Here is a 23,683-nt window from a genome sequence, read left to right on the forward strand (position 1 = left end):
GAAACCACACCCAAGAAAGAACAAGCAAGTGAAATTCCAATGATCGATTCAAAAATAAAAAACAGAGACAAGTTTAGGAGAATGTCACCACCAACAAAACGAACGAGCAAAGATACTAGAGAGAGGAACAAAACCCCTGAACACGTGAAGACGTAGCACAAAGAAGAAGCATCAAGCATGTCATCAAAGCCAACATTGATTGATAAAAAGCATCATCCAAAACCTGATAAAAAGAAAGAAAACAGAACAACAAATTAGAAACACCAAACCTAGATAAGAACAAGCAAGTTAAAATCCAATGATCGATTCAAAGAAACCATCAGAGACTATTTTAGAGTCACCACTAATGAAACGAACGAGTGAAGATACTGTACTAGAGAGAGAGAGGAACAAAACCCTTGAAGGCGAAGCACAGAGACGAAGCGTGTCCATCAACGCCATCATCATTGATTGGTAAAAGCATGTCATCAAAGCCTGAAAAAAAAAAAAAACAGAACAACAAATTAGAAACCAAACCCTAGAAAAGAAGAAGCGAGTTAAAATCCAGAGATCGATTCAAAGAAAAACATCAAAGAGTAGTTTTAGAAGAATGTAACCACCAACGAAACGACCGACGGAGCGAAGATATTATGCTAGAGAGCAGGGCCGGCTCAAACTTTTTTTGCACCTTGTGCCAAAAAAATTTTTTCTCCTAATTTACAGGTCTTATTTATAGATTTTCAGTATTTTGGGGTTTTTTATCAAAATATGAAACATTGAAGAGTCTAAAAACTTTATAATTTTTTTCCAAAATATTGTGATATGGTGCAAATGCACTTTGTGCACTGGGTCAGCGCCGGCACTGCTAGAGAGAGAGAGGAACAAAACCCTTGAAGTTGAAGACGTAATCATAGAGAAGAAGCGTAAGCGTCTATATCAAAAATGACCGTTAGATAGAGATTCATGTAAAGTTATATTTCTTTTTTTCTCTTTTTTTTGTTTGGTAAATTTCTAAAGTGACCGTTAGAGAGATTCATGTAAAGTTATATTTCTTTTTCTCTCATCATACGATCTCTTCTCCAACGGTCAGAGAACACTAACACGATTGAGGACGCGATATCGAGCAAAGTAAATAAAATAGAAATCAAAGTCACACACCTACAGGCCTTAAAAAAATGTACAAAAAAGCCCATTAAATTATTAAGGGTTGGGTCGAAGTCGATACTTGGAAGCAATCAATAATATATATCATTATCAATTCGATGTTAGTTTCGGTATAATAGGCGGTTTAAGATGAATCGGAGTAAACCGGATAGGAGATTCGTAAATTGTAATCGATCCCATAAAAAGAGAGATCTGTGTCGTCAAGTAGGCTCCTTTGAGGTTCTTCTACAAACAATTTTCCTGGCGTTGATAGCGATTGGTTCATTGTCGGTGAATCAACTCAACAACGCTTTCTATTGTTACAAATCATTATCAATCATCTTCTTCTTCATACTCTTCTTCTTCCTCGCTAACCATTAGCTTCAATTCCGAGTTCTCGTCGCTGTTGTGTGCTTAGATCTCGCCGGGAGTAATGGCGTTTTAGTCTATTCGTTACCTGTGAGGGCTTCACGTGAACGCTGGATTTTTTATCTTCTTCTCAAATCTCACTTGATCTCTCTCTTATTAGATTCCCAGTATGTGTTTTGTTTATCTCTCTCTATCTATCTATCTCCTCCATTATCCCCGGTTGGTTCGTTGCTTGATTTAGGGTTTTTTTCTTTCGAAATTTTGGTAGGGATGGCGCTGAAGCGAGGGCTATCTGGAGTTAACCGGATTAGAGGAAGTAGTGGTGGATCTCGATCTGTCCTTGTACTCCTCATCTTTTTCTGTGTTTTCGCACCACTTGTCTTCTTTGTTGGCCGAGGTGTATACATCGATTCCTCTAATGGTAATGGTATGCCTCTTTTTTTGTTTATACGTTTGCAGATTCATGTAGAGATTTAGAAATTGCAAGGATTGATAGCTTTAGAATAATCTACTACGACTACTACTCTTCTTTTGTTCAGCCTTGATTATCTCGATATTTTAAGTTACATTTCCGTTTAACTATTTGCTTTTGATTTGACACTGATGTTCTTCGTTAAGTTGGTCCTAGTCTCTAACAATTAGTGTCTTTTCAATTTTGTGATATATATAATTTCTGATGGAGCTTACTTTTCAATTACTGCAGATTATTCAAATGCTTCTGTGAAGCAGGTGGGCTGAATACATATAATTATATATAATTATGTTTGGTTTATCATAATTATAAGGATGTTGTTTTAATTAGGCTGTGTTTTTTTTTTTTTCTTGGGGCAGAATCTTGACTGGAGAGAACGTTTAGCAATGCAATCTGTTAGATCTCTTTTCTCGAAAGAGGCAAGTATAATCTTTAATCTCTTTGTTGGTTTTTATGTGATTGGAATCGTTTCTTACTAAATTTTTTTATGTCCAGGTATTAGATGTTATCGCAGCTAGCACAGCTGATTTGGGTCCTCTTAGCCTTGATTCTTTCAAGAAAAAAAATTTGTCTGCATCATGGCGGGAAGTTGGAGTAGACACCTCTTTTAGACATTCTGAGGTGTGATTTAGTTAATGACCTGATTCACTTGTTTCGTTGTGTCTATCCTTGATATTTTGTTTGCTCATAGTTGTATCTTTTTATGTATTTGAAGCAGAATCAAACGACTCAAGATGTCAAATCTAATATCCTGAATGAAAAACGTGACAAGACTTCTAAAGGTAGTTGCTTTTATGTAAGTGGCATTCTGATTTATTTTGACGTTTTCTATCTCTGATTCTTCTATATAACGCTGATGCAGATGGTAGCCATCAGAAAGTTGAGACACCTGCGAAGATTCACAGAAGGGTAACTATCTTGATGCATCTAATATTTTTTGGAGACTTTTCTGTCCTGAGTGTTTCATAACATTCTATTTTTCCAACTTGAAATTTCAGCAACTAAGAGAGAGAAGGCGTGAGATGCGAGCAAATGAATTAGTTCAGCACAATGATGACACGATTTTGAAACTCGAAAATGCAGCCATTGAACGTTCTAAGTCTGTTGATTCTGCTGTCCTTGGAAAATACAGTATTTGGAGAAGAGAAAATGAGAACGACAACTCCGATTCAAATATACGCTTGATGCGGGATCAAGTAATAATGGCTAGAGTCTATACTGGTCTTGCAAAATTGAAAAACAAGAATGATTTGTTACAAGAACTCCAGGCCCGACTTAAGGACAGCCAACGGGTTTTGGCGGAATCAACATCTGATGCTGATCTTCCTCGGAGGTAAATTGCTTCCCATTTGTTTCTGTTATTCACCCAGAGATGCTTTCTACTACTTGCCTTCTTTTTTCTGTTCGTGTACATCTTAAAGTAACATTCTCTATAATTTTATTTTTCATATAGTGCACATGAGAAACTCAGAGCCATGGGTCAAGTCTTGGCTAAAGCTAAGATGCAGTTATATGACTGCAAGTTGGTTACTGGAAAGCTGAGAGCAATGCTTCAGACTGCCGACGAACAAGTCAGGAGCTTAAAGAAGCAGAGTACTTTTTTGGCTCAGTTAGCTGCAAAAACAATTCCAAATCCTATACATTGCCTATCAATGCGCTTGACCATTGATTACTATCTTCTGTCTCCGGAGAAAAGAAAATTCCCTCGGAGTGAAAACCTAGAAAACCCTAATCTTTATCATTATGCCCTCTTTTCCGACAATGTATTAGCTGCATCAGTGGTTGTTAACTCAACCATCATGAATGCCAAGGTAAACCATTAGCTCTTATCACTTGATTCGTCCTCATATATGTATGTTTAAGTTCAGATATGATTTGCAGAGCTGAAATTTAAAATGTTTTTATATTCCCTGTTTGCGCAGGATCCTTCTAAGCATGTTTTCCACCTTGTCACGGATAAACTCAATTTCGGAGCAATGAACATGTGGTTCCTCCTAAACCCACCCGGAAAGGCAACCATACATGTGGAAAACGTTGATGAGTTTAAGTGGCTTAATTCATCTTACTGCCCTGTCCTTCGTCAGCTCGAGTCTGCAGCAATGAGAGAATACTATTTTAAAGCAGACCATCCGACTTCAGGCTCTTCGAATCTGAAATACAGAAACCCAAAGTATCTATCCATGTTGAATCACTTGAGATTCTACCTCCCTGAGGTTTATCCCAAGCTGAACAAAATCCTCTTCCTGGACGACGACATCATTGTTCAGAAAGATTTGACTCCACTCTGGGAAGTTAACCTGAACGGCAAAGTCAATGGTGCAGTTGAAACCTGTGGGGAAAGTTTCCACAGATTCGACAAGTATCTCAACTTTTCGAATCCTCACATTGCGAGGAACTTCAATCCAAACGCTTGTGGATGGGCTTATGGAATGAACATGTTTGACCTAAAGGAATGGAAAAAGAGAGACATCACTGGTATATACCATAAGTGGCAAAACATGGTAAGTTACTCTTTAACTCTGTGCAACTAATATATCTCATGATGGTTTATTGTGGTCTGCTCATTATGGTTTATTGTTGTTTTAGAATGAGAACAGGACACTGTGGAAGCTAGGGACATTACCACCAGGACTAATAACATTCTACGGATTAACACATCCTTTAAACAAGTCGTGGCACGTGCTGGGACTTGGATATAACCCGAGTATAGACAGGAAAGACATTGAGAATGCAGCGGTGGTTCACTATAACGGGAACATGAAGCCGTGGTTGGAGTTAGCAATGTCCAAGTACCGACCGTATTGGACTAAATACATCAAGTTTGATCACCCTTATCTTCGTCGATGCAACCTTCATGAATAAAAAAAATCAAATCTTTGTTAGATGGATTTGAGGTAATTACTTCTAATATTATGTTGTTCCCATCTCATTCCTCTTTATTTCCACACATTGTTAATTGTTTATTCATATCTTTGTTTAGTCATTCTTTCTTTTCTTCATCTTCTTCTTCCTTCGGGTTAAAAACACTTGTGTTATTTTTGAGGTTTTATTTTTCTAATCATAATATGTTTATGGAGATTTTGTTGAAGGTCCTGTGGAAAAAAAGAAACCATTCTGTCTCTCTAATTTACTGTATATAACAACTTCTGCAAGTTCAAACATGGATCAATTACTTTTCTTTTTTTTAAGTCTTATCTATTGAAAAATTTAACATCTAAAAATCCCAGCTTATTAACAACAACAAATGGTTCACATTTTGTTGATATGTCAATATTTAAGAATAAAAATAGATTTGATTGGCTTCACATCCTAGATTTTCTGATTTTTAGGTATCCAATATTCTTATATCTCTTTTTTTTTCTTTCCATTATTATTAATTGTTATCTTAATTCATTATTGTAGTCAATGTATGAAGAACATCCATATACTATATTGTATAGATTCTGTTGTCAACAAAGTACATTATAGTATACTTTATTTTCTAATTATAATTATTTTCATTTACAGTATGTGGTTATAAGCAACTATTTTATTGGAAAATATGAGATTTTTTATTTAATCATAAATTAGACAGCATTAGTGGAAAAAATTAAACAATATTAATTACAAAAAAAAAAATCTTTTTATGATAGAAAAACTATAATTTTAATAATAAAACCCAAATTGAGTGAATAATAAATAGAAGATGGGCTTAAATTGGACCGACGCTTATTGCCTACTACTAAAACAAATCGCCCCTCCTTATAAGTCCAAAGACGAAACAAAGATCAATAACAAAATCTTGGCAGAGAACAAAAAAAATCCCAAAGCTAAAAAAACCCTAACCCGACGAATCAATGGAGCGAGACGACGAAGCGAGTGGACCGATGATGAAGATGTGCACTAACGGAGGCGATGAGACGTCTAATCGTAGACCTACTATCATAAGTGGCGAACCGCTTGACATCGAGGCTTACGCGACGCTCTACAAAGGCCGCACGAAGATCATGCGGCTTCTCTTCATCGCTAACTACTGCGGAGGAAACCAAACGATTCAGCTTGAAGCATTGAGGATGGCTTACGATGAGATCAAAAAGGGTGAGAACACGCAGTTGTTCAGAGAAGTCGTCAGTAAGATTAATGGCAAGCTTGGTGACAAGTATGTGATGGATTCGGCTTGGTGTGAATCCGTCGAGCGTCGTGCTGAACAGAAGAAATTAAAGCTGGAGAATGAGCTCAGTTCGTATCGGGTAATTAGGTTTTTCTTTTCCCAAACGAGATTTTTTGACCTAATTCCTTTATCTGTATTCCTTGCTTATTGCGTGTATAATGATGACTGCCTACTGCTTGATTTCGGATTAGTTTCTTAGAGAATGAAGTATATGGTGTTGTTTTTGTTGCTTACTGTGCGCATAGCTCGTTTCACTGGCTTGATTGGTTTTGTAGTTGCATAAATTGTGGTTTATCTTCTTAGTATGAGTACACAGACAAATCTGTATAATGATGACTCTTTTACTGCTGATTTTGTTGATTCTCTTTCTCAATTAATTGCCTAAAGAATGAAGTGTGTGGTGTTGTTTATGTGTTCTTTGGCGTATGCATAGCTCTTTCTGGTCAATCTCTTGCTTGATTCAGTAATTGCAAAATTGTTGATTCATCTTCTTCATATGAGTATACTATACATACAAATTTGGTCTAGGTAAGCATAAGAATTAGCTCATGGTTATCTGTTAATAACAACTCTGTAATGCTGATTTCAATGGTACTGTTTATCAGTTGATTGCTTAGAGATTGAAGTATGTGGTCTTGTTTGTGTGTTGCTCAGCTTGCTCATTCCACATTGCTCTTTTCTGTTTAATAGCTTGCTTGACTGTTAAATTACTTGAATGGTGATTCATCTTCTTGATATGTGTATACAGACAAATCTAATCAAGGAGAGCATTAGAATGGGTTACAATGACTTTGGAGATTTCTTCTATGCGTGTGGTTCGCTTGGAGATGCTTTCAAGAACTATATCCGAACACGGGACTACTGCACTACGGCGAAGCACATCATTCATATGTGTATGAATGCGATTCTTGTCAGCATCGAGATGGGTCAGTTTACTCATGTTACAAGTTATGTGAACAAGGCAGAGCAGAATCCAGAAACCCTTGACCCTATTGTAATTGCAAAACTGCGATGTGCATCTGGATTAGCTCATTTGGAGCTTAAGAAGTACAAGCTAGCTGCTCGTAAGGTCTGTTGTTTGTCATATTTGCTCTTGTGCTTATGGATCCTATTCATATTATATCTGAAATTTAATCTTTGAACTTGAATATTCTCTCGTGCAGTTCTTAGATGTTAATCCAGAACTTGGAAATTCCTATAACGAGGTCATTGCTCCTCAAGATGTTGCCACCTATGGTGGACTCTGTGCCCTGGCAAGCTTTGATCGTTCAGAATTGAAGGCATGTATCCTATTTAGCTTTTATTTTACTCTGCCAGTTTGTTTCCAATTTTTGGTCTATAACGTAGTCTAATGTGGCAGCAAAAAGTCATTGACAATATCAACTTCCGGAATTTCTTGGAGCTAGTGCCTGAAGTGAGGGAACTTATCAACGATTTCTATTCAAGGTAACATGTTTTTAACAAGACTGACGCCTGAATCAGGGATTATTAGAGTGAATACCCACTAAGATCAGAGTTAACCAACTATGTCCCTACTACGAATAAGATTTAACCAACTATGTCCCCCATGACTATTAAGACCCTTGAATGCACTATATATTCTAACCGCTCACTGATTAGCTGTTTGTGACGTTGGATTTTAATCTGTATTGTTTATGGGGGCTTACCATGTTTCCATCCAGTTTATAGGACATCCTAAACCAACATTTTAGATTGCATTCCCGTTGAATCTAATCTGTAAGTTTGCTTGTTGCAGCCGCTATGCTTCCTGTCTGGAATATCTAGCAAGTCTGAAAGCGAATTTGCTGCTGGACATCCATCTTCATGACCACGTTGACACACTGTATGATCAGATAAGGAAGAAGGCACTGATCCAGTACACACTGCCATTTGTGTCTGTTGATTTGAGCAGGATGGCTGATGCATTCAAGACTAGTGTCTCTGGTCTAGAGAAGGAACTAGAAGCCTTGATCACAGACAACCAGATTCAGGTCCGTTCTCTTTCCAGAAAGAGCTTCGTATTGTATCACTGTAATTTCAAAATCTTACAATAGAGCAAACCTTTTCTCCATCTCATACAGGCACGGATTGACTCACACAACAAAATCCTCTACGCAAGACATGCGGATCAGAGGAATGCAACTTTCCAAAAGGTACTTCAGATGGGAGATGAATTCGATAGAGATGTCAGGGGGATGCTGATAAGAGCCAACCTCCTGCAACATGAGTATCATGCCAAAGCTTCAAGAAAACACTGAAACTGATGACATCGGCTTGGCTAATCTGAGAGGTAAATGGCCTATTCCAAGATCATAAGATGCCTGTGAAAAATTGATTTGGTTTAGTTATTGGTTAGGTTTATGTCTAATCTTCCCTGGTCTCTAGTTCTTGCTATGGTTTGTCAACTTTTAGTTTAAGATTCTTTAAATTATCTTTGGACTTTGAATGGAATCCTGAGTGTGAATCTATAAACGCATGAATCTCATTGAAAGTGAAATGGTCAACGAGTACAGACATAAGTACACACACTTGGTTTCCATGGGCCAATATAATTTATGAGATGCTCGTCTTTGTAATGCATGTGGGTGGGATCAAATCTACTCATCTCCCAACTAATATCCATTACATTTTGTCAACTTAACATTGCATATTATATGATAGTTTGTGCACAGATGTCACTCTATCTACATATAAATAATAATCAAAACGGTAAGGTCTTATTTTATATAAGTACAATCTCGAAAATTGAAAAACTAAGATTTGATGTCGGCAACATGCATCATGTGTTGGTTAAGTGTGAACTTTTGATTTTCTTGTGTCAAAAGAACTTTTGATATTAATCACTAGAAAGCTACGTTTCTTATTATTAATTTCTTCCATTTTTTTTTTATCACTGAAAGTGATAATATTCATATAATCTGTACTAGTTTTATTTATTTAATTATTATGATTTTATGAGTATGAGGTTACTTATATATACTTTTCTATATGTTTTTGTCTCTCACAGAATTTTCAAGGGTGTTTTTTTTTCAAGATCGGAGCAAAACGAGAAATTAGGCAGATTACTTTATCATGTAAGAACCTATTGTGTTTCTTTAAGAGAGTCGATGACATTTTTGAGAAAGTAAAGGTAATATGCTAAAGATGAGACTGTCCATTATTAAATCAACTATTGAATGATATTGCCTTTTAAATGAGTCTTAGGTAGCATCGCAATAACTTCCCATATGTTTACTCAAAACTCACAAACCATAAGAGTTAAGTTTCCGCCAAATTTGGAAGATGGACCAACTCTAAATTAAATTCACCACCCCAGTACTCCATTTATTTTGAGGTTGTTTTGGTTAAAAGTATTATAAAATACGAAGTTAATTGATATGTGGTTGTAAATCATAAATAGAATCTCGTCATTTACAATACTGATATGTTCAAAAAGTGACACGTTTTTTATGGGGATTGAAGCAGACTATACTATATGATATACACCTATGAACATTTGCAAGTGTGTTTGGTATAAATAAAGTTGAATTAGTTGTTCTTAAAGACTAATAATAAGCCATACACTATTTACTAAACTGTGATTGATAGAAACAGACTTGCACTAATAACTCTATAATATATGTTAAACAAACTACTCCTGTTCAGTATAAAAAAGATTGAAAAATCATATACAGTACGAATTACGATGCAACAACAAAATCCATCGTGAAGAAACATGTTAGAAAAAGAAGCATATGAATATGAATTAACAAATAAAACACGCTCAACTAACGAAGAAATCAATCGAAACTCACACATCCCATAACACACAAAATTAAAATATACTACTACAACAAAGAAGAGAAGGGGGGGTAAAACAGTAAAGTTGAAATAAATAAAAAGTCAGGCTTGCTTGAATCACCACTGGAAGGAAGTGGACTTTTATAGCAAAAAAGAGTGAAAAGTAACGTCAAAAGAGTCAAACCCAACTTTTCAAAGGCTTTCCATGACTCCACATCTCCCCCCTCTTTTTCCTTTTTTACCCCTTTCTCTTATTTCTCATTTTTCTTCTTCGTCGTTTCTGTCGTCTTTTTCCCTTTTTCATTTATTATATCCTCTCTCTCTCTCTCTCTCTCTCTCTCTCTCCTATCTCTCTATCTTCTTTGTGTTCATGGACATGCACACCGAAGCGACAAAAGCTTTTCTCTAACAGTTAGGGCTTTCTTTCACCTTCCATGGCTTGATTTTTTCTAATTCATTTTCCTCATTCATCAAAACTTTTTCATGAATTTCAACGGTTTTCTCGACAACACTTCCTCCGGCGTCGACGGTGCCGGAGCCTCAAAGCTTCTCTCCGATGTTCCGTACAATAATAATAACCACCACTTCTCTTTCTCCGCCGTTGATACCATGCTCGGAACCACCACCGCCATTACTACTCCTTCTCTCCACAGCCGTACACCTAACTCTCGCCCTTTCTCTTCTCATGGCCTCTCCCTCGGACTCGTAAGCTCTCTAAATCTTCGATTTATTCTTCTTCCTTCTCCTTAAGAGCGCTACTAGTTTTATTATACTCTAAATTTGGCAGCAGCACACAAACGGAGAGGTACTAATGGAGTCGAATGTAAGTCGCAAGAAGACTAGTAGAGGAGGAGGAGAAGATGTAACAACAGAAAGCAGATCTGAAAGTGATAACGCTGAAGCTCTCTCCGGTGACGATTTAGATACCTCCGATGATAGACCTCCTTTCAAAAAGAAGAAACGTTACCATCGTCACACTCCTAAACAAATTCAAGACCTTGAATCGTATTTATTACTTCCCCTTCTTCTTCTACAAGTTTGTTTTTGATTTTGATTCCTCAAATTTTTGAATTTTTTGTTTAGGGTTTTTAAAGAGTGTGCACATCCAGATGAGAAACAACGTCTTGATCTTAGCCGTCGACTTAACTTAGATCCTCGTCAAGTCAAGTTCTGGTTCCAGAATCGTCGGACTCAGATGAAGGTTTGAGCTGCTTTTACGAAATCTCTCTTTTATTTTTAAGTTTTGTTTTTTTTTTAGAATATAACTTTTTGATTTGTGTGTTTACAGACTCAGATTGAGCGGCATGAGAATGCTTTGTTGAGGCAAGAGAACGATAAGCTACGAGCTGAGAATATGTCAGTACGCGAAGCTATGAGAAACCCTATGTGTGGTAACTGCGGCGGACCTGCTGTTCTCGCCGACATCTCCATAGAAGAGCAACATCTTCGAATCGAAAACTCCCGTCTTAAAGACGAGCTTGACCGAGTCTGTGCCTTAACCGGTAAATTCCTTGGCCGGTCTAACGGTTCTCATTATATACCGGACTCTGCACTTGTTCTCGGTGTTGGTGTTGGCTCCGCTGGATGTAATGGTGGTGTTGGTGGTGGTGGGGGTTTCACTCTCTCTTCTCCTAGATTTGAGATTTCTAATGGAACCGGTTCTGGTTTGGTTACGGTTAACCATCATCATCAACCACCGGTTAGTAGTGTTAGTGATTTTGATCATAGATCGAGGTATTTGGATTTGGCTCTTGCGGCTATGGATGAGCTTGTGAAGATGGCTCAGACACGTGACCCGCTCTGGGTTAGGAGTTCGGATACTGGTTTTGATGTGTTGAACCGGGAAGAGTACGACACAAGTTTTAGTCGGTGTGTTGGACCTAAACCAGATGGGTTTGTCTCAGAAGCTTCTAAAGAATCTGGGACTGTTATCATCAATAGCTTAGCCCTCGTTGAAACCTTGATGGACTCGGTTAGTAACACTAACATACTTTAATAATTGTAGTAAATGCTTAATCCAACAGAAGTTTTAAAAAGTACTAATTTGTTGTTATAGGAACGATGGGCGGAAATGTTTCCAAGTATGATCTCAAGAACTTCAACCACTGAGATTATCTCTAGTGGGATGGGAGGGACACGAAATGGTGCACTTCACCTGGTATATATAATTTATGCATTTAGAGACATAAAACTCTTACAATAACCAAATGGGTCCTTCTTTAATGTTTATTGGTTTTGGTTAATTAGATGCAAGCAGAGCTTCAACTGCTGTCTCCACTAGTGCCGGTTAGACAAGTCTCGTTCTTGCGGTTCTGTAAACAGCACGCAGAAGGTGTTTGGGCGGTCGTGGATGTCTCAATTGATTCCATTAGAGAAGGATCTTCTTCGAGCTGTAGAAGGTTACCGTCCGGTTGCCTTGTACAAGACATGGCCAATGGCTACTCTAAGGTAAAAAATGATACTTTCTGGGTGATTCTTATTATTATTAAAACTTAAGGAGTAAAAGTAGAAAATAGTAGTACTGAATTAGTAGAAAATTTTAAAGTTTTACTATTCACCTTTAGGATTGACCCTAGTGTTCACGCTTCTCTAGGAAACCACGGGCAAGCTCTTTGTTTTTGTCCGGGAAATTATAATAAAGGTCTCTGATGCATTGGGTTTGTAACTTTAATTAACTTATATATTAGTATGCAGGTAAAACGAAACACTTTATTTTATTGATCAGAAGCATCTAAAAATCTCCGACTACTGTGCCCTTGGATCGTGCATAAACTATTCTTTACCATTTTTATTTGAGTCAACTTTTTAACATTACACGTTCATAAAGTTTCTCCCTTTTATTACCATTAATTATTTGTTTAAAGCTCACATTATACCTAAAAAACGATTGTGATAAATAAAATCTAACGCAAAATGGGTTTATGCAAACTTGTAGGTAACATGGATAGAGCATACGGAGTATGACGAAAACCGCATCCACCGTTTATACAGACCGTTACTCAGCTGTGGCCTAGCGTTTGGTGCACATCGATGGATGGCTGCGTTACAACGGCAATGCGAATGCCTAACCATCCTCATGTCCTCCACTGTTTCCCCTTCCCCTAGCCCAACCCGTAAGCTCTCTACAACATCTGCGTTTCTGATTTAATTCTAGAATATTTTTTTTGTTGAAAGTAAATAATCAGCTCTTATCTTTCTGGTTGTTGACGTCTTATCTTATCTACCAGAAAAAAAAGATTATATAAATAATTAAAACTACTGTTGAGTGAGTCAACAAGAAAAACATGATAGTTGTTCATTATGTAAAATATCAAACAGTAATCTTGATATCAATTGAGTCACATTTGTTTAATTAATTTTATGTTAATCTTTTGTTACTTGTACTAATGGACACAGCCATAAACTGCAATGGGAGAAAAAGCATGCTAAAGCTAGCGAAGAGGATGACTGAGAATTTCTGCGGGGGAGTCTGTGCTTCGTCGTTACAGAAATGGAGCAAACTTAACGTAGGTAACGTGGACGAGGACGTTAGGATCATGACTAGGAAGAGCGTAAACATTCCCGGAGAACCGCCAGGGATCGTACTGAACGCTGCGACGTCGGTGTGGATGCCGGTTTCACCACGGCGGTTGTTTGACTTCCTAGGAAATGAAGGGCTGAGATCCGAATGGGACATCTTATCCAACGGTGGACCAATGAAAGAGATGGCCCATATAGCTAAAGGACATGACCATTCCAATTCCGTCTCCCTCCTCCGTGCCAGCGTAAGCTTCAAATTTATCTTTTTACACTTTTATATGCATGCGTAAACCAAGCTAATTTAAAAAAAAATCTGGTTTAGTTTTGGTGAAAATTTCAGTAAAAAAAATTTTATGATGTGGCTTAAGTCGGTTAAGTTTTGAGTTATAATTTAATGGAACCGGGCTAATGTGGACATTAAATGTTTTTATATTAAGGACTACAGTGTGTGAAAGGACATGGTTGTGTAGTGTGACCCCAGGATGGTGTTGTCATATGAATCTTGTCGCGTGTGATTGGAAAGTGACAAATCTAGAATTTGGAAGTATTGCAGGGGAAAGCAAAAAAAGTCAATATTAATAAGACATTTTTGACCTTTTTCTTTCCTTTTTGGCTCTGACGTTTTTGAAAAAAAAAAATCTTTATTTTTCCTTTGGGTTAATTTTTATTGAATTATTGGTTTCTTTTCTCACCATTTCTTTTGTTTTACCCTTGAGCTTTCTCTGGCTTGTGACGGTGACACTTTTGAAAAAGCCACCCAGCTTCCTTTTCGAGACTTATAATTTTTATTTTTCTTGAAGGCGGTAAGTGCGAATCAGAGTAGTATGCTGATACTACAAGAGACGAGCATAGACGCAGCAGGAGCGGTTGTAGTGTACGCGCCTGTTGATATCCCCGCAATGCAAGCTGTGATGAACGGTGGTGATTCTGCTTACGTGGCACTACTCCCCTCGGGATTTGCCATCCTTCCGAACGCTCAGGCGGGTACGCAACGCTGCGCCACAGAGGAAGGAAACGGAAACGGAAACGGAGGGATGTGCATGGAGGAAGGAGGGTCGTTACTAACGGTGGCGTTTCAGATACTGGTGAATAGTTTGCCTACGGCTAAGCTGACGGTGGAATCAGTAGAGACGGTTAATAATCTGATATCGTGTACGGTTCAGAAGATTAAAGCTGCTCTTCATTGTGATAGCAACTGATTTGAGATTACGGTGGAAGATTTGAGTCAAGAACGAACCTCATTTTGTGAGGAATCCGGTTTTTTTTTTTTTTGTGATGGTTCGGGTATTGACTCGGATGAGATTTGATCAACATACAAAAACAAAATGTTGTATTTCGGATATTGATGAAATCTAATTGTGGTTTGTTTTATCTTCTTTGTAATGAGTAAATGACTCGATAAAGTCGAGAAAGCATTATATGAAACAAAAAACCGAAGTGTTTTTTTTATTAACGTAATAGCTCCACCTGCCTCTACCATTTAACTAAATTACTTAATAGTAGTAACTAAGTATGATCAACAAAAACGTTTATAATTTTATTTTGGCTTTTGGTTATAAATCATGAAGACAAACGATATGCTCTATCCGTATTTTGTGGTAGTTCATAATGTGAAAGGAAGGCAAGTTTGGAGTCTTTGGACCTAAGATGTTTCTAGTACATGAAACAGAGAAGGAAGGTTGGACCATTTTTATTTAATTAATGGTCAAGTAAAAAGTGTATGGTACTTTCACATTCAAAAAGATAGAAAAAGAAACCAAACGAAGAAGAATGAAACACGTGAGTGCATAAATTTTTAGTTGCAAGCACTTGGATGCTTTTGAATAAAATTCATCCAACGACACCTAATTTTTGGTTTAGAGATTTGTTTGACAATGCCTATATATCCAAAGGCCCATTAGAACTACTTTAATTATATTATGGGCTTTACCAAAATAAGCCAATTAGATAGTCCATTACAAACTAATTTTCTTGGGCTCGAAATTAAGTCCATTGGATTTAAAAAACTTTTATAGAGTATTATTATTATTACAAACGGCCGAAAAGTAAAAAGAGTCCAAAGGAAGAGTCAAAAACTCCCGAAGAATCCGCGGGATTCAATGATCGTATGTAAATGAAGTATATGATGAAACCGATCACAACCGTTGAATAAAACAAACGGTCACGCTCGTCGTTCTTTTTGCTTTTGTGATCTTTCTTTGTGTACAGAAATTAAGGAAAAAAAAATGTGAGAATGATTGATTGGTCTTTTGGATTTTGTGTGTGTGTGTAATTTGACCAATAGGTGATCTGTTTTTTTTTTCTTTTTTTTTTGCCTTTTGGTGTAAGCTATATCCGCTCCGCCGCAGATATATTAATAGATGTTTCTATAAATATGCTTTTTGTATATATAATACAGAGTTTTGTCAGTTTTTTTAACGTGAAGAAACCTTTTCATCTTTCTTCTTCTTTCTGTTCGGTTCGTTTTTCTTACAGAGAAGGGAAGAAGGAGAGAGGACAAACCGTGGCAATTGATTCTCTCTCTTTCTCTCTTTCTCCTCAAAACACAAAACAAACAAACAAAAAAAAGCTCAAATCTTTTGGTTTTTCTTGATTTTTTTTGTTAATTCGTTTTGTTTTCTTGGATACATTCTGCTGTTTTTTTTTTTGTTTCTTTTGAAAACGATGAATGTGGTACGTAGATTGACGAGTATTGCCTCTGGACGCAATTACATCTCTTCTGATAATAATAATAACGTAAGAATTATTTTGTTTGTGATTACTTTTTCTTGATTTGGTGTTTGTTTTAAACCTTTCTTTTTTTGTGGTATAACCTGCGTAGGTAGGAGGAGAAACTGAGACGCCGAGATCGAAGCCTAACCAGAACCGTGAAGAAACAGCTGAGTCTACGGTAACTACTACGACTTACGAGAAAGACTCTCTCTCTTCTTCTTCTTCTTCTTCTACCATTGACCATCAAAAGGACATGGGAATTGGAGATGACAAGGTTTCATTCAAACTTGATTTCTTTTTCTAAATTTTTTTTTTCACTATTTGCTTTGTTTCTGAATGATCTTTGGTCATAGGATACGGACGGTGTGATCATCAAGGGGAATGGGACTGAATCTGGACGAATTATCACCACCAAGAAGAAGGGTTTGAATGATCAAAGAGACAAGGTTACTTTTTCATATTTTGCTTCTCTTCTTTCTATATATATAAATTCTGATTTTTTTCTTGTTTCTTCTTTATCCAGACAATCTCCTACAGAGCTGAACATGTAATTGGGACTGGCTCTTTTGGTGTTGTCTTTCAGGTAAACAAAAGACTCACTCATCTCAAGATATTTCAAAATGTGATTTGATTGATATGTTCCATTACGTGTTTTTGATGTATATAGGCTAAGTGCTTAGAGACAGAAGAAAAAGTAGCAATCAAGAAAGTGTTACAGGACAAGAGATACAAAAACAGAGAACTTCAGATCATGCGAATGCTCGAACATCCTAATGTCGTTGAGCTCAAGCATTCTTTCTTTTCTACCACTGAGAAAGACGAGCTTTATCTTAACCTTGTTCTTGAGTATGTACCCGAGACTATATACCGTGCTTCGAGATCTTACACCAAGATGAATCAACATATGCCTTTGATTTATATTCAGCTCTATACCTATCAGGTAAAAGGGATCGAAACTCTTTTTGTGAAATCTACTCTCTAGTTTTTTAGGATTATGAGAGAAACGTTTGTTTGTTGAAACCAGATTTGTCGTGCTATGAATTATCTGCATGGAGTAGTTGGAGTGTGTCACCGTGACATTAAGCCGCAGAATCTATTGGTAAGGGTAGTTCTTGTGAGGGTAGTATAGTAGTAGTACTTCTCTGACTTTGTAATTGGGAAATTATATCGATGCATTTGGCAGGTCAATAATGTTACGCATGAGGTTAAGATCTGCGATTTTGGGAGCGCTAAAATGCTGGTAGGTTTCATAGCTGTAAATAGTAGATTTCACTGTCTGTTATAGAAAACGTGAGTAGTGATGTCTTCTTGGTTACAGATTCCAGGAGAACCAAATATATCTTACATATGCTCAAGGTATTACAGAGCTCCTGAACTCATATTTGGAGCAACCGAGTACACAAGCGCGATCGATATGTGGTCTGTAGGTTGTGTCATGGCTGAACTTTTTCTTGGACATGTAAGAAAAATCGTTAGTTCTTCTGAGTTTAAACTTTTGATTTCAGACATTTTCCTTGAACCTATCTCTTGCTTTTAATGTCTACAGCCTCTATTCCCTGGAGAGACCAGTGTTGATCAATTGGTGGAGATCATTAAGGTAACAACAGATTGGGTTTTTTTCTTTCTCTTCACCTGTTTTATTTAGGGGGTCTCAGATTCTCAGAGCTGTGTTCTTGCAATTTTCTTCTGTATAACCAGATTTTGGGGACACCAGCAAGAGAAGAGATAAAGAACATGAATCCTCGTTACAATGATTTTAAGTTCCCTCAGATAAAAGCTCAGCCATGGCACAAGGTATGTATATAAATTCACTAAGAGATTCTAAAGAATGACTATGTTTTGCTTACAACAGAATCTAAAGCTTTTTACGGTTTTTCCCTAGATTTTCCGGAGACAAGTATCTCCAGAAGCAATGGATCTTGCCTCTAGATTGCTTCAGTATTCACCAAACCTGAGATGCACAGCGGTAAGAGAGAAACCCAGTTGATTTCTGAGATCACTAAAATGGCTTCTTCAACTCTTCTAATTTAACTCTGGTTTCAGCTTGAAGCTTGTGCACATCCGTTCTTCGATGATCTAAGAGACCCGAGAGCATCCTTGCCTAATGGAAGAGCACTTCCTCCATTGTTTGATTTCACAGCTCAAGGTTTTGGCAACAACACTCTGCTTTCCTTTATAACTTGCCTATGACCCGGAAAATGCTTACCTTTCTCTTCTTGCAGAACTTGCTGGTGCATCTGTTGAACTACGTCATCGCTTAATACCTGAGCATGCAAGGAAATGACCATTTTGGTTAAATGCTGCTTCTCTGCACAGATGTTGATATATATAAATATTTTTGATTTCCAGAGATTTCTTGTTCACACGTATAGCATTGTTCTGGTTATGAACCCTCTCACTGACCTCTGCAATCACATGGCCTAGCAGTTTGAAAGTGTATAATTGTAAGGTTGTAACTTTGTAGCTTCCATTGTTGCAGACAGAAATGCAGAATTTTCCGAGTTTTTTCTTCTAATGCAAAATGTTTACCAATAGTCTCCGCAAGAACAGTTTCCATCTCTAAAGTGATGAAAGCAGTTAGAATCTCTTAAGATGATATGCCGAAGATATACTCTCGATATGTACTTCATTGCATTGTGGCAATCCCCACAGACACGAAGGTTCTTGATGATCCGGATTGGAGCTCCAGATGGTACAACAAGTAGACCAAACGCTACAGCTAATTTTTCACTATGGTAAGCCAAACCAAGCTCTTTGCCTTCCTTATCCAAGTCATGGAGGGCAAAACTCATATCCGCTATATAACCAGCCTCTTTAATCAAAAGCATCATTTCATCAACCTTGGCATATATCTCAACCATTCTCGGATGTCTTCTATCTTCAGACATAAAGCTATGAACTTTACCTTTCTCTTCAACCCAACTGCAACCAGGCTCTTTGCTTATATTACGGGATTTCATCAATCTACGAACATTTGCAGCTTCGTCTTGTCTTCCCGCTGCAGCATACATGTTTGATAACAAAACATAAGGAACAGCATTGTTTGGTTCCAATTCCATGAGAGTTTTCGCTGCTCTTTCCCCATTCTCAATATTCCCATGCTTCCTACTCGCAGCCAAAATCGCTTTCCATACAGTTGCATCTGGTTCAACCTCCATTTGATTCAGCAATTCCTCTACTTTAAAGAAATCACCAGATCTACCAAAGAGATCAATCATACAGGCATAGTGTTCAGGTCCTGGTCTGATTCCATAAACTGTTCTCATTGAATCAAAGTAGCTTTGAGCTTCTTCTATGAGACCCGCATGACTACAAGCAAATAGTAACCCGATAAAGGTAATGTAATCTGGTGTTATGCCACTGCCTATCATTAGATAGTATAATTCTAGGGAGTCCTTAGCTTTGCCGTTTTTCGCGTAACCCACAATTAGAGCAGTCCAAGTTATCAAATCTCTGGCTTCCACAGAGTTGAATATAACATTCGCATCTTCTAAGCTTCCGCACTTTGTGTACATTGTTACAAGAGAGTTGTTTACTGACAAAGATGATGGCAAACCAGATTTAATATAATTCCCATGTACCTGTTGCCCAAACTCCAGAAGCGTTAACTCTGCCGAGGCACTTAATACACTCGCTGTAACAATCTGATCAGGAGAAATGCCTTCAACTCTCATGTTACAGAACAACTTCAATGCCTCTTCATAAGATCCGTTATGTGTATTGCCTGTGACTAGAGCCGTCCAAGATATCACATCCTTCTCAATCATCCCTTCAAAAACTTTCAACGCTGAATCCATAATTCCTCTTTTAGCATACATATCCACAAGAGCGTTATTCACAAGTTTGTAAGTCCCATACCCTGTTTTCACAATCAGACAATGAGCAGAAGAAGCTATCTTTATATCTGTCCTAGACAAAGCAAAACAATTTAAGATGGACGGGATCGTGAAATCATCTATTTTCATATCTCGCTCATGCATTCTTCCGAAAAAGGACAGAGCTTCTTCTATAAGACCTTGCCTAACACACCCTACAATCATCGAGTTCCAAGAAACCACATCATCAGCTTCCATACCTTCTAACAAAGCTCTTGCCGTTTCCAAGTCTCTGCACTTAGCATACATATCAATCAATGCGCTCTGAACATAGATATTGGTCTTGAAACCACTCTTTACTATGCAGCCATGTACCTGGACCCCTACCCTGCGAGCAGAAACCGAAGCACAAGCAGTCAAAACACTAGGAAATGTAAACTGATTCGATTGGTTTCCTTCTCTTGTCAAATCCCTAAAACACTCGATTGCCTTGAAAGCAAATCCATTTTGAGAGTAACCAGTGAGCATTGAAGTCCACGTAACATTATTTTTCTCACCTGACATAGTCCCAAAGAGGTATTCAGCTTCAGAGATGCGTTTGCATTGTGCATACATAGCGAGAAGACCATTCACCACATTAACATCCAAATCAAACCCAGTTTTTATTATATGCCCATGAATCTCTTCACCTCTCAGAAGCAAAGCAAGAGAAGTACACAACCTAAGAACACTCCCCAAAGTGTACTCGTTAGGTTTTATCATCCCATCAAACTGCATTTCCCAAAACAAACCAAAAGCTTCATCTTCAAGTCCATGCTTGCAATACCCAGAAATCAGAGCATTCCATGAGATTGTATTCTTGACTGGGTTGCTACGAAAAATCTGGTCTGCATCAGAAAGTCTCCCTGACTTGGAGTAAGCAACGATCATAGTGTTCCAAGTAAACTCATCCCTCTCAGGCATTTTATCGAACACTTGGCGGGCTTCGTTGACCCGACCGGATTTAGACAAATCTCCCAAAACCAGATTCGAGTGAAGTTTCGTTCGATCAGCATTGCTGTGAATGTAATTACTAAACGGTTTCAAATGTAGACGGAAGCTTCTGATATTCAATTTGTGCATCACGACGACGACGACGACGACGGGACCAAAATTAAAGTTTAACTCTTTAACGACGACGAAACGTCGTGATGCAATGCAACAACCACTCTCTCTTGAAACGATGCGTTTTATAAATTATTAAATAATATTCACTCTCTCTTGACAAAACGGTGCGTTTTATGAAACAACCAACCCAAATAAGATTACACATTACTTGTAGGACTTGTAGTACTGTGGTTATGCAACAAGCAATTTTTAATATTTATTATTATTATTGTTATTACGGATTGATGAAAGGTTGATGCCTGATGGGTAGACAAGAAGAACAAAAAGGTATCAAGATCAGCAATAATAATTACAGAGGCATATAAATCGTTTGTCAATAGTCATGTAACACTGGCCAGTTCCTTGCAGCTTCTTGTCACACAGATCTGTGCATGTTGGTCCATCACAATGGTCATTTAGTAGAACCTGATGACATATATGTTGCCCTTGCGTCTCTTTTGCCACCATCCCTACATATTTATTATATAAAAAAAAAAAACATGAAGTCTCAATATAAATTTAAAATGCGTACAAACGTGAGAAAATCATTTGATTAATCTCTTATTGATTTTATAATAATACTAGAGAATGTTAAACATGTTAAACAAACCTAGGAAGAAGACAATGAAGATAGCAACAATGGTGAATTTAGTCATCATAAAATGATTTAACAGGATATATCAGAATGTGTATTGTACATGTAAATATCATGTCTATATATACATGTGTATATATATACATGAATTGTATGTATACGTATCTAATGTACAATCTATGTTTGACTAGCAAAAAAAAATGTATACATGTGTATATATAATTATATATACATGAATTGTATGTATACGTATCTAATGTACAATCTATGTTTGACTAGCAAAAAAAAAATGGAATCGGAATCATTTGATTTGGAAAGCAATCAGGTGTTACTTAGCAAGAAAGAAGAGAAAAAAAAATTCAAATAAAATGATAGTTATATCCGTAATAAGCTTATGTTTTTACAAGCCAAAGGGATATTGATATGGAAGCATTTGATTTGGAAAGCAATCTCTTCTAATGATGTAAAAAAACAATAAGAATAATGAGAAAAAGAAAAAGAAAAGAAGAAGCAATCTCTTCAAATAGAACAAAATATAATTGAATTCACATATCATTTTTTTTTAGAAAAACTTCTGATTTAAGGTGCCATTTGTTGCTAATTATCATAAGATTTAATATAATAATTAAATACTCATTCCACTTTGAAAGATGTTTGAAAGATGTATGTTTGAAGATTTTTTGTTTCACGGTAAAATTATTGTTTCGTTTTGTATTTTTTTTTTTTCATTTCCAATTGAATTTAATTATTGCTCTATCCATGATCCATTTCTACATGGCATATAAGCTCAAGTAGTAGCTTATTATAATAGCTCATGTCATATAAAAAAAGTGAAACTAGAATTCATTTAAGATTGAATACCATAACATTTTTATTCTTTTTTCATGTCATTATAATATTTTATTATTACTATTATTATTTATAGATAACAATTGATAAAAATGAAAAATAAATAAATTAAGATTTGCATGGAAACGTGCAGAGACAACTCTTAATTTGTCCATTTGGGAAGCAGGAGCCACTTCCATTCCATTTTTTCTTACAGAAAGTGGCACAGGTGTGAGCGACACACTTTTGACCTCTCATTGGAATATCACGACACATTTCTTGTCCTTGCGTCTCTCCTGTCATCATTCCTGATAAATATTTAAAACATAATCTTTAAAACAATTCTTATAGAATAAAAAATGTTGAGACAAACAATAACTACAAATAATTTAAAATGTCTATAGAATAATAGATGTGTAAATCAAACCTAAAACAAGGACGATCGTAAAGATAGAAAGAACTGTGGCTTTAGTCATCATCTTTGATGATTTTATACAATAAAAATGAAAGTTAGGTGAAAAAAAAAACAGGAATGTTAATGGTAATGTACACATGTAGAGATGTTATATATACAGTAAAACCTCTATAAATTAATAATGTTGGGACCAAGATATTATATTAATTTATAGTGATATTAATTTATCTATAAATTAATAATTATTATTTTATATTGTAAATTAATAATTAATAATTTATAGATATATTTTTAATTATTTAAAATTTTTAAAATTATGAATTGAAAAAACTATAGCAAAATAAGATTAAACTTTCGGATGTTATAAATTTTATGGTTTAGGAATTGAACTTGTAATATCTAGAAATCATTATTGACAATAAATTACAAATACTATAGACAAATTGACTTATACACATGACATACATAAATTCAAATCTATGAATAATAATATCAATTCTCCTATTTTAATAATCTGTCAAATTATCAAATTGTAAATGATGCATATCTAAAAATTAAAACTTTAAAATTAAATTATTTGTATGACATGTTATAGAATATTTTAGAGATATCATTATAGTTTGAAAATACAACATTACAATTGTTTTATAGAAATGAGCTTTAGGAGAAACATACACTATTATATCAGTGTATATATATATTTTTACATCAATATATCAAACGTAACACTCTATAACCGTTTTCTCTCCGTTCTCTCTCC

General features: G+C 36.4%; 7 protein-coding genes across 18 annotated transcripts; 4 read left to right on the forward strand and 3 right to left on the reverse strand.

Moving 5' to 3' along the window:
• The first annotated feature begins 1,141 nt into the window (after positions 1 to 1,141).
• On the forward strand, positions 1,142 to 5,041 carry LOC104788395 (polygalacturonate 4-alpha-galacturonosyltransferase). Of its 4 annotated transcripts, none has more exons than XM_010514144.3 (11): positions 1,142 to 1,658; positions 1,760 to 1,912; positions 2,195 to 2,220; positions 2,323 to 2,382; positions 2,459 to 2,584; positions 2,682 to 2,745; positions 2,826 to 2,872; positions 2,962 to 3,296; positions 3,417 to 3,774; positions 3,886 to 4,464; positions 4,550 to 5,041. In XM_010514144.3, exons 2-11 carry the CDS (start codon positions 1,762 to 1,764, stop codon positions 4,823 to 4,825), a joined length of 2,022 nt encoding a protein of 673 aa, XP_010512446.1. In that variant the 5' UTR covers positions 1,142 to 1,658; positions 1,760 to 1,761; the 3' UTR covers positions 4,826 to 5,041. The 4 variants fall into 4 exon arrangements, with proteins under 4 accessions (XP_010512446.1, XP_010512444.1, XP_010512443.1 ...); XM_010514142.2 differs by having other exon boundaries at positions 1,149 to 1,658; positions 1,760 to 1,918; XM_010514141.3 differs by having other exon boundaries at positions 1,261 to 1,658; positions 1,760 to 1,918; positions 2,679 to 2,745.
• Positions 5,042 to 5,666: 625 nt separating this feature from the next.
• LOC109124526 (COP9 signalosome complex subunit 1) lies at positions 5,667 to 9,310 on the forward strand. Its single transcript, XM_010514145.3, has 7 exons — positions 5,667 to 6,192; positions 6,862 to 7,182; positions 7,277 to 7,393; positions 7,474 to 7,559; positions 7,870 to 8,104; positions 8,195 to 8,403; positions 9,121 to 9,310. Exons 1-6 carry the CDS (start codon positions 5,800 to 5,802, stop codon positions 8,369 to 8,371), a joined length of 1,329 nt encoding a protein of 442 aa, XP_010512447.1. The 5' UTR covers positions 5,667 to 5,799; the 3' UTR covers positions 8,372 to 8,403; positions 9,121 to 9,310.
• A 708-nt stretch (positions 9,311 to 10,018) lies between these two features.
• On the forward strand, positions 10,019 to 14,865 carry LOC104788397 (homeobox-leucine zipper protein HDG1). Of its 2 annotated transcripts, none has more exons than XM_010514147.2 (9): positions 10,019 to 10,598; positions 10,684 to 10,898; positions 10,977 to 11,094; positions 11,182 to 11,865; positions 11,950 to 12,051; positions 12,141 to 12,341; positions 12,829 to 13,006; positions 13,290 to 13,657; positions 14,213 to 14,865. In XM_010514147.2, exons 1-9 carry the CDS (start codon positions 10,377 to 10,379, stop codon positions 14,609 to 14,611), a joined length of 2,487 nt encoding a protein of 828 aa, XP_010512449.1. In that variant the 5' UTR covers positions 10,019 to 10,376; the 3' UTR covers positions 14,612 to 14,865. The 2 variants fall into 2 exon arrangements, with proteins under 2 accessions (XP_010512449.1, XP_010512448.1); XM_010514146.2 differs by having other exon boundaries at positions 10,147 to 10,598; positions 10,681 to 10,898.
• Positions 14,866 to 15,625: 760 nt separating this feature from the next.
• On the forward strand, positions 15,626 to 18,656 carry LOC104788400 (shaggy-related protein kinase beta). Of its 3 annotated transcripts, none has more exons than XM_087452124.1 (13): positions 15,626 to 16,148; positions 16,234 to 16,398; positions 16,478 to 16,570; positions 16,648 to 16,707; positions 16,792 to 17,064; positions 17,149 to 17,223; positions 17,308 to 17,364; positions 17,443 to 17,583; positions 17,671 to 17,721; positions 17,823 to 17,918; positions 18,007 to 18,090; positions 18,168 to 18,270; positions 18,347 to 18,656. In XM_087452124.1, exons 1-13 carry the CDS (start codon positions 16,077 to 16,079, stop codon positions 18,406 to 18,408), a joined length of 1,332 nt encoding a protein of 443 aa, XP_087308250.1. In that variant the 5' UTR covers positions 15,626 to 16,076; the 3' UTR covers positions 18,409 to 18,656. The 3 variants fall into 3 exon arrangements, 2 of the variants coding, with proteins under 2 accessions (XP_087308250.1, XP_087308251.1); XM_087452125.1 differs by having other exon boundaries at positions 15,810 to 16,148; positions 16,234 to 16,302; XR_015558312.1 differs by lacking the exon at positions 17,308 to 17,364 and having other exon boundaries at positions 15,829 to 16,148; positions 17,149 to 17,247; positions 17,423 to 17,583.
• On the reverse strand, positions 17,851 to 21,155 carry LOC104788399 (pentatricopeptide repeat-containing protein At2g22070-like). Of its 6 annotated transcripts, none has more exons than XM_087452123.1 (3): positions 20,497 to 21,155; positions 20,200 to 20,327; positions 17,851 to 19,983 (listed from the first exon to the last, which is right to left on the reverse strand). In XM_087452123.1, exons 2-3 carry the CDS (start codon positions 20,246 to 20,248, stop codon positions 18,650 to 18,652), a joined length of 1,383 nt encoding a protein of 460 aa, XP_087308249.1. In that variant the 5' UTR covers positions 20,249 to 20,327; positions 20,497 to 21,155; the 3' UTR covers positions 17,851 to 18,649. The 6 variants fall into 6 exon arrangements, with proteins under 6 accessions (XP_087308249.1, XP_087308248.1, XP_087308247.1 ...); XM_087452122.1 differs by having other exon boundaries at positions 17,851 to 19,879; positions 19,964 to 20,327; XM_087452121.1 differs by having other exon boundaries at positions 17,851 to 20,327.
• A 137-nt stretch (positions 21,156 to 21,292) lies between these two features.
• Positions 21,293 to 21,777, reverse strand: LOC109133043 (putative defensin-like protein 128). The gene is made up of 2 exons (XM_019245574.2): positions 21,696 to 21,777; positions 21,293 to 21,555 (listed from the first exon to the last, which is right to left on the reverse strand). Exons 1-2 carry the CDS (start codon positions 21,742 to 21,744, stop codon positions 21,383 to 21,385), a joined length of 222 nt encoding a protein of 73 aa, XP_019101119.1. The 5' UTR covers positions 21,745 to 21,777; the 3' UTR covers positions 21,293 to 21,382.
• A 749-nt stretch (positions 21,778 to 22,526) lies between these two features.
• On the reverse strand, positions 22,527 to 23,069 carry LOC109133009 (putative defensin-like protein 119). The gene is made up of 2 exons (XM_019245540.2): positions 22,936 to 23,069; positions 22,527 to 22,816 (listed from the first exon to the last, which is right to left on the reverse strand). The coding sequence occupies exons 1-2, from the start codon at positions 23,060 to 23,062 to the stop codon at positions 22,638 to 22,640; spliced, it is 306 nt and encodes a 101-aa protein (XP_019101085.2). The 5' UTR covers positions 23,063 to 23,069; the 3' UTR covers positions 22,527 to 22,637.
• Between the last annotated feature and the right edge of the window lie 614 nt (positions 23,070 to 23,683).

This window comes from Camelina sativa, chromosome 5 (assembly GCF_030686135.1).
Source record: "Camelina sativa cultivar CO46 ecotype springtype chromosome 5, ASM3068613v1".
Lineage (NCBI taxonomy): Eukaryota > Viridiplantae > Streptophyta > Magnoliopsida > Brassicales > Brassicaceae > Camelina > Camelina sativa.

Excerpts from the sequence above, each read along its gene's own strand:
- LOC104788400 (XM_087452124.1), top strand. The coding sequence starts at position 16,077 with ATGAATGTGGTACGTAGATTGACGAGTATTGCCTCTGGACGCAATTAC. Across the intron at positions 16,149-16,233 it reads CTTCTGATAATAATAATAAC|GTAGGAGGAGAAACTGAGAC; the intron begins GTAAGAATTATT and ends TAACCTGCGTAG. Across the intron at positions 17,919-18,006 it reads AAGCTCAGCCATGGCACAAG|ATTTTCCGGAGACAAGTATC; the intron begins GTATGTATATAA and ends GTTTTTCCCTAG.
- LOC104788395 (XM_010514141.3), top strand. The coding sequence starts at position 1,762 with ATGGCGCTGAAGCGAGGGCTATCTGGAGTTAACCGGATTAGAGGAAGT. Across the intron at positions 2,383-2,458 it reads GATCTCTTTTCTCGAAAGAG|GTATTAGATGTTATCGCAGC; the intron begins GCAAGTATAATC and ends TTTTATGTCCAG. Across the intron at positions 3,775-3,885 it reads CAACCATCATGAATGCCAAG|GATCCTTCTAAGCATGTTTT; the intron begins GTAAACCATTAG and ends CTGTTTGCGCAG.
- LOC109133043 (XM_019245574.2), bottom strand. The coding sequence starts at position 21,744 with ATGATGACTAAATTCACCATTGTTGCTATCTTCATTGTCTTCTTCCTA. Across the intron at positions 21,556-21,695 it reads CTTCATTGTCTTCTTCCTAG|GGATGGTGGCAAAAGAGACG; the intron begins GTTTGTTTAACA and ends ATAAATATGTAG.
- LOC104788399 (XM_010514148.3), bottom strand. The coding sequence starts at position 21,061 with ATGCACAAATTGAATATCAGAAGCTTCCGTCTACATTTGAAACCGTTT.
- LOC104788397 (XM_010514146.2), top strand. The coding sequence starts at position 10,377 with ATGAATTTCAACGGTTTTCTCGACAACACTTCCTCCGGCGTCGACGGT. Across the intron at positions 11,095-11,181 it reads ATCGTCGGACTCAGATGAAG|ACTCAGATTGAGCGGCATGA; the intron begins GTTTGAGCTGCT and ends GTGTGTTTACAG. Across the intron at positions 11,866-11,949 it reads TTGAAACCTTGATGGACTCG|GAACGATGGGCGGAAATGTT; the intron begins GTTAGTAACACT and ends TTGTTGTTATAG.
- LOC109133009 (XM_019245540.2), bottom strand. The coding sequence starts at position 23,062 with ATGTGTACATTACCATTAACATTCCTGTTTTTTTTTTCACCTAACTTT. Across the intron at positions 22,817-22,935 it reads TACGATCGTCCTTGTTTTAG|GAATGATGACAGGAGAGACG; the intron begins GTTTGATTTACA and ends AATATTTATCAG.
- LOC109124526 (XM_010514145.3), top strand. The coding sequence starts at position 5,800 with ATGGAGCGAGACGACGAAGCGAGTGGACCGATGATGAAGATGTGCACT. Across the intron at positions 7,183-7,276 it reads ACAAGCTAGCTGCTCGTAAG|TTCTTAGATGTTAATCCAGA; the intron begins GTCTGTTGTTTG and ends TCTCTCGTGCAG. Across the intron at positions 7,394-7,473 it reads TTGATCGTTCAGAATTGAAG|CAAAAAGTCATTGACAATAT; the intron begins GCATGTATCCTA and ends CTAATGTGGCAG.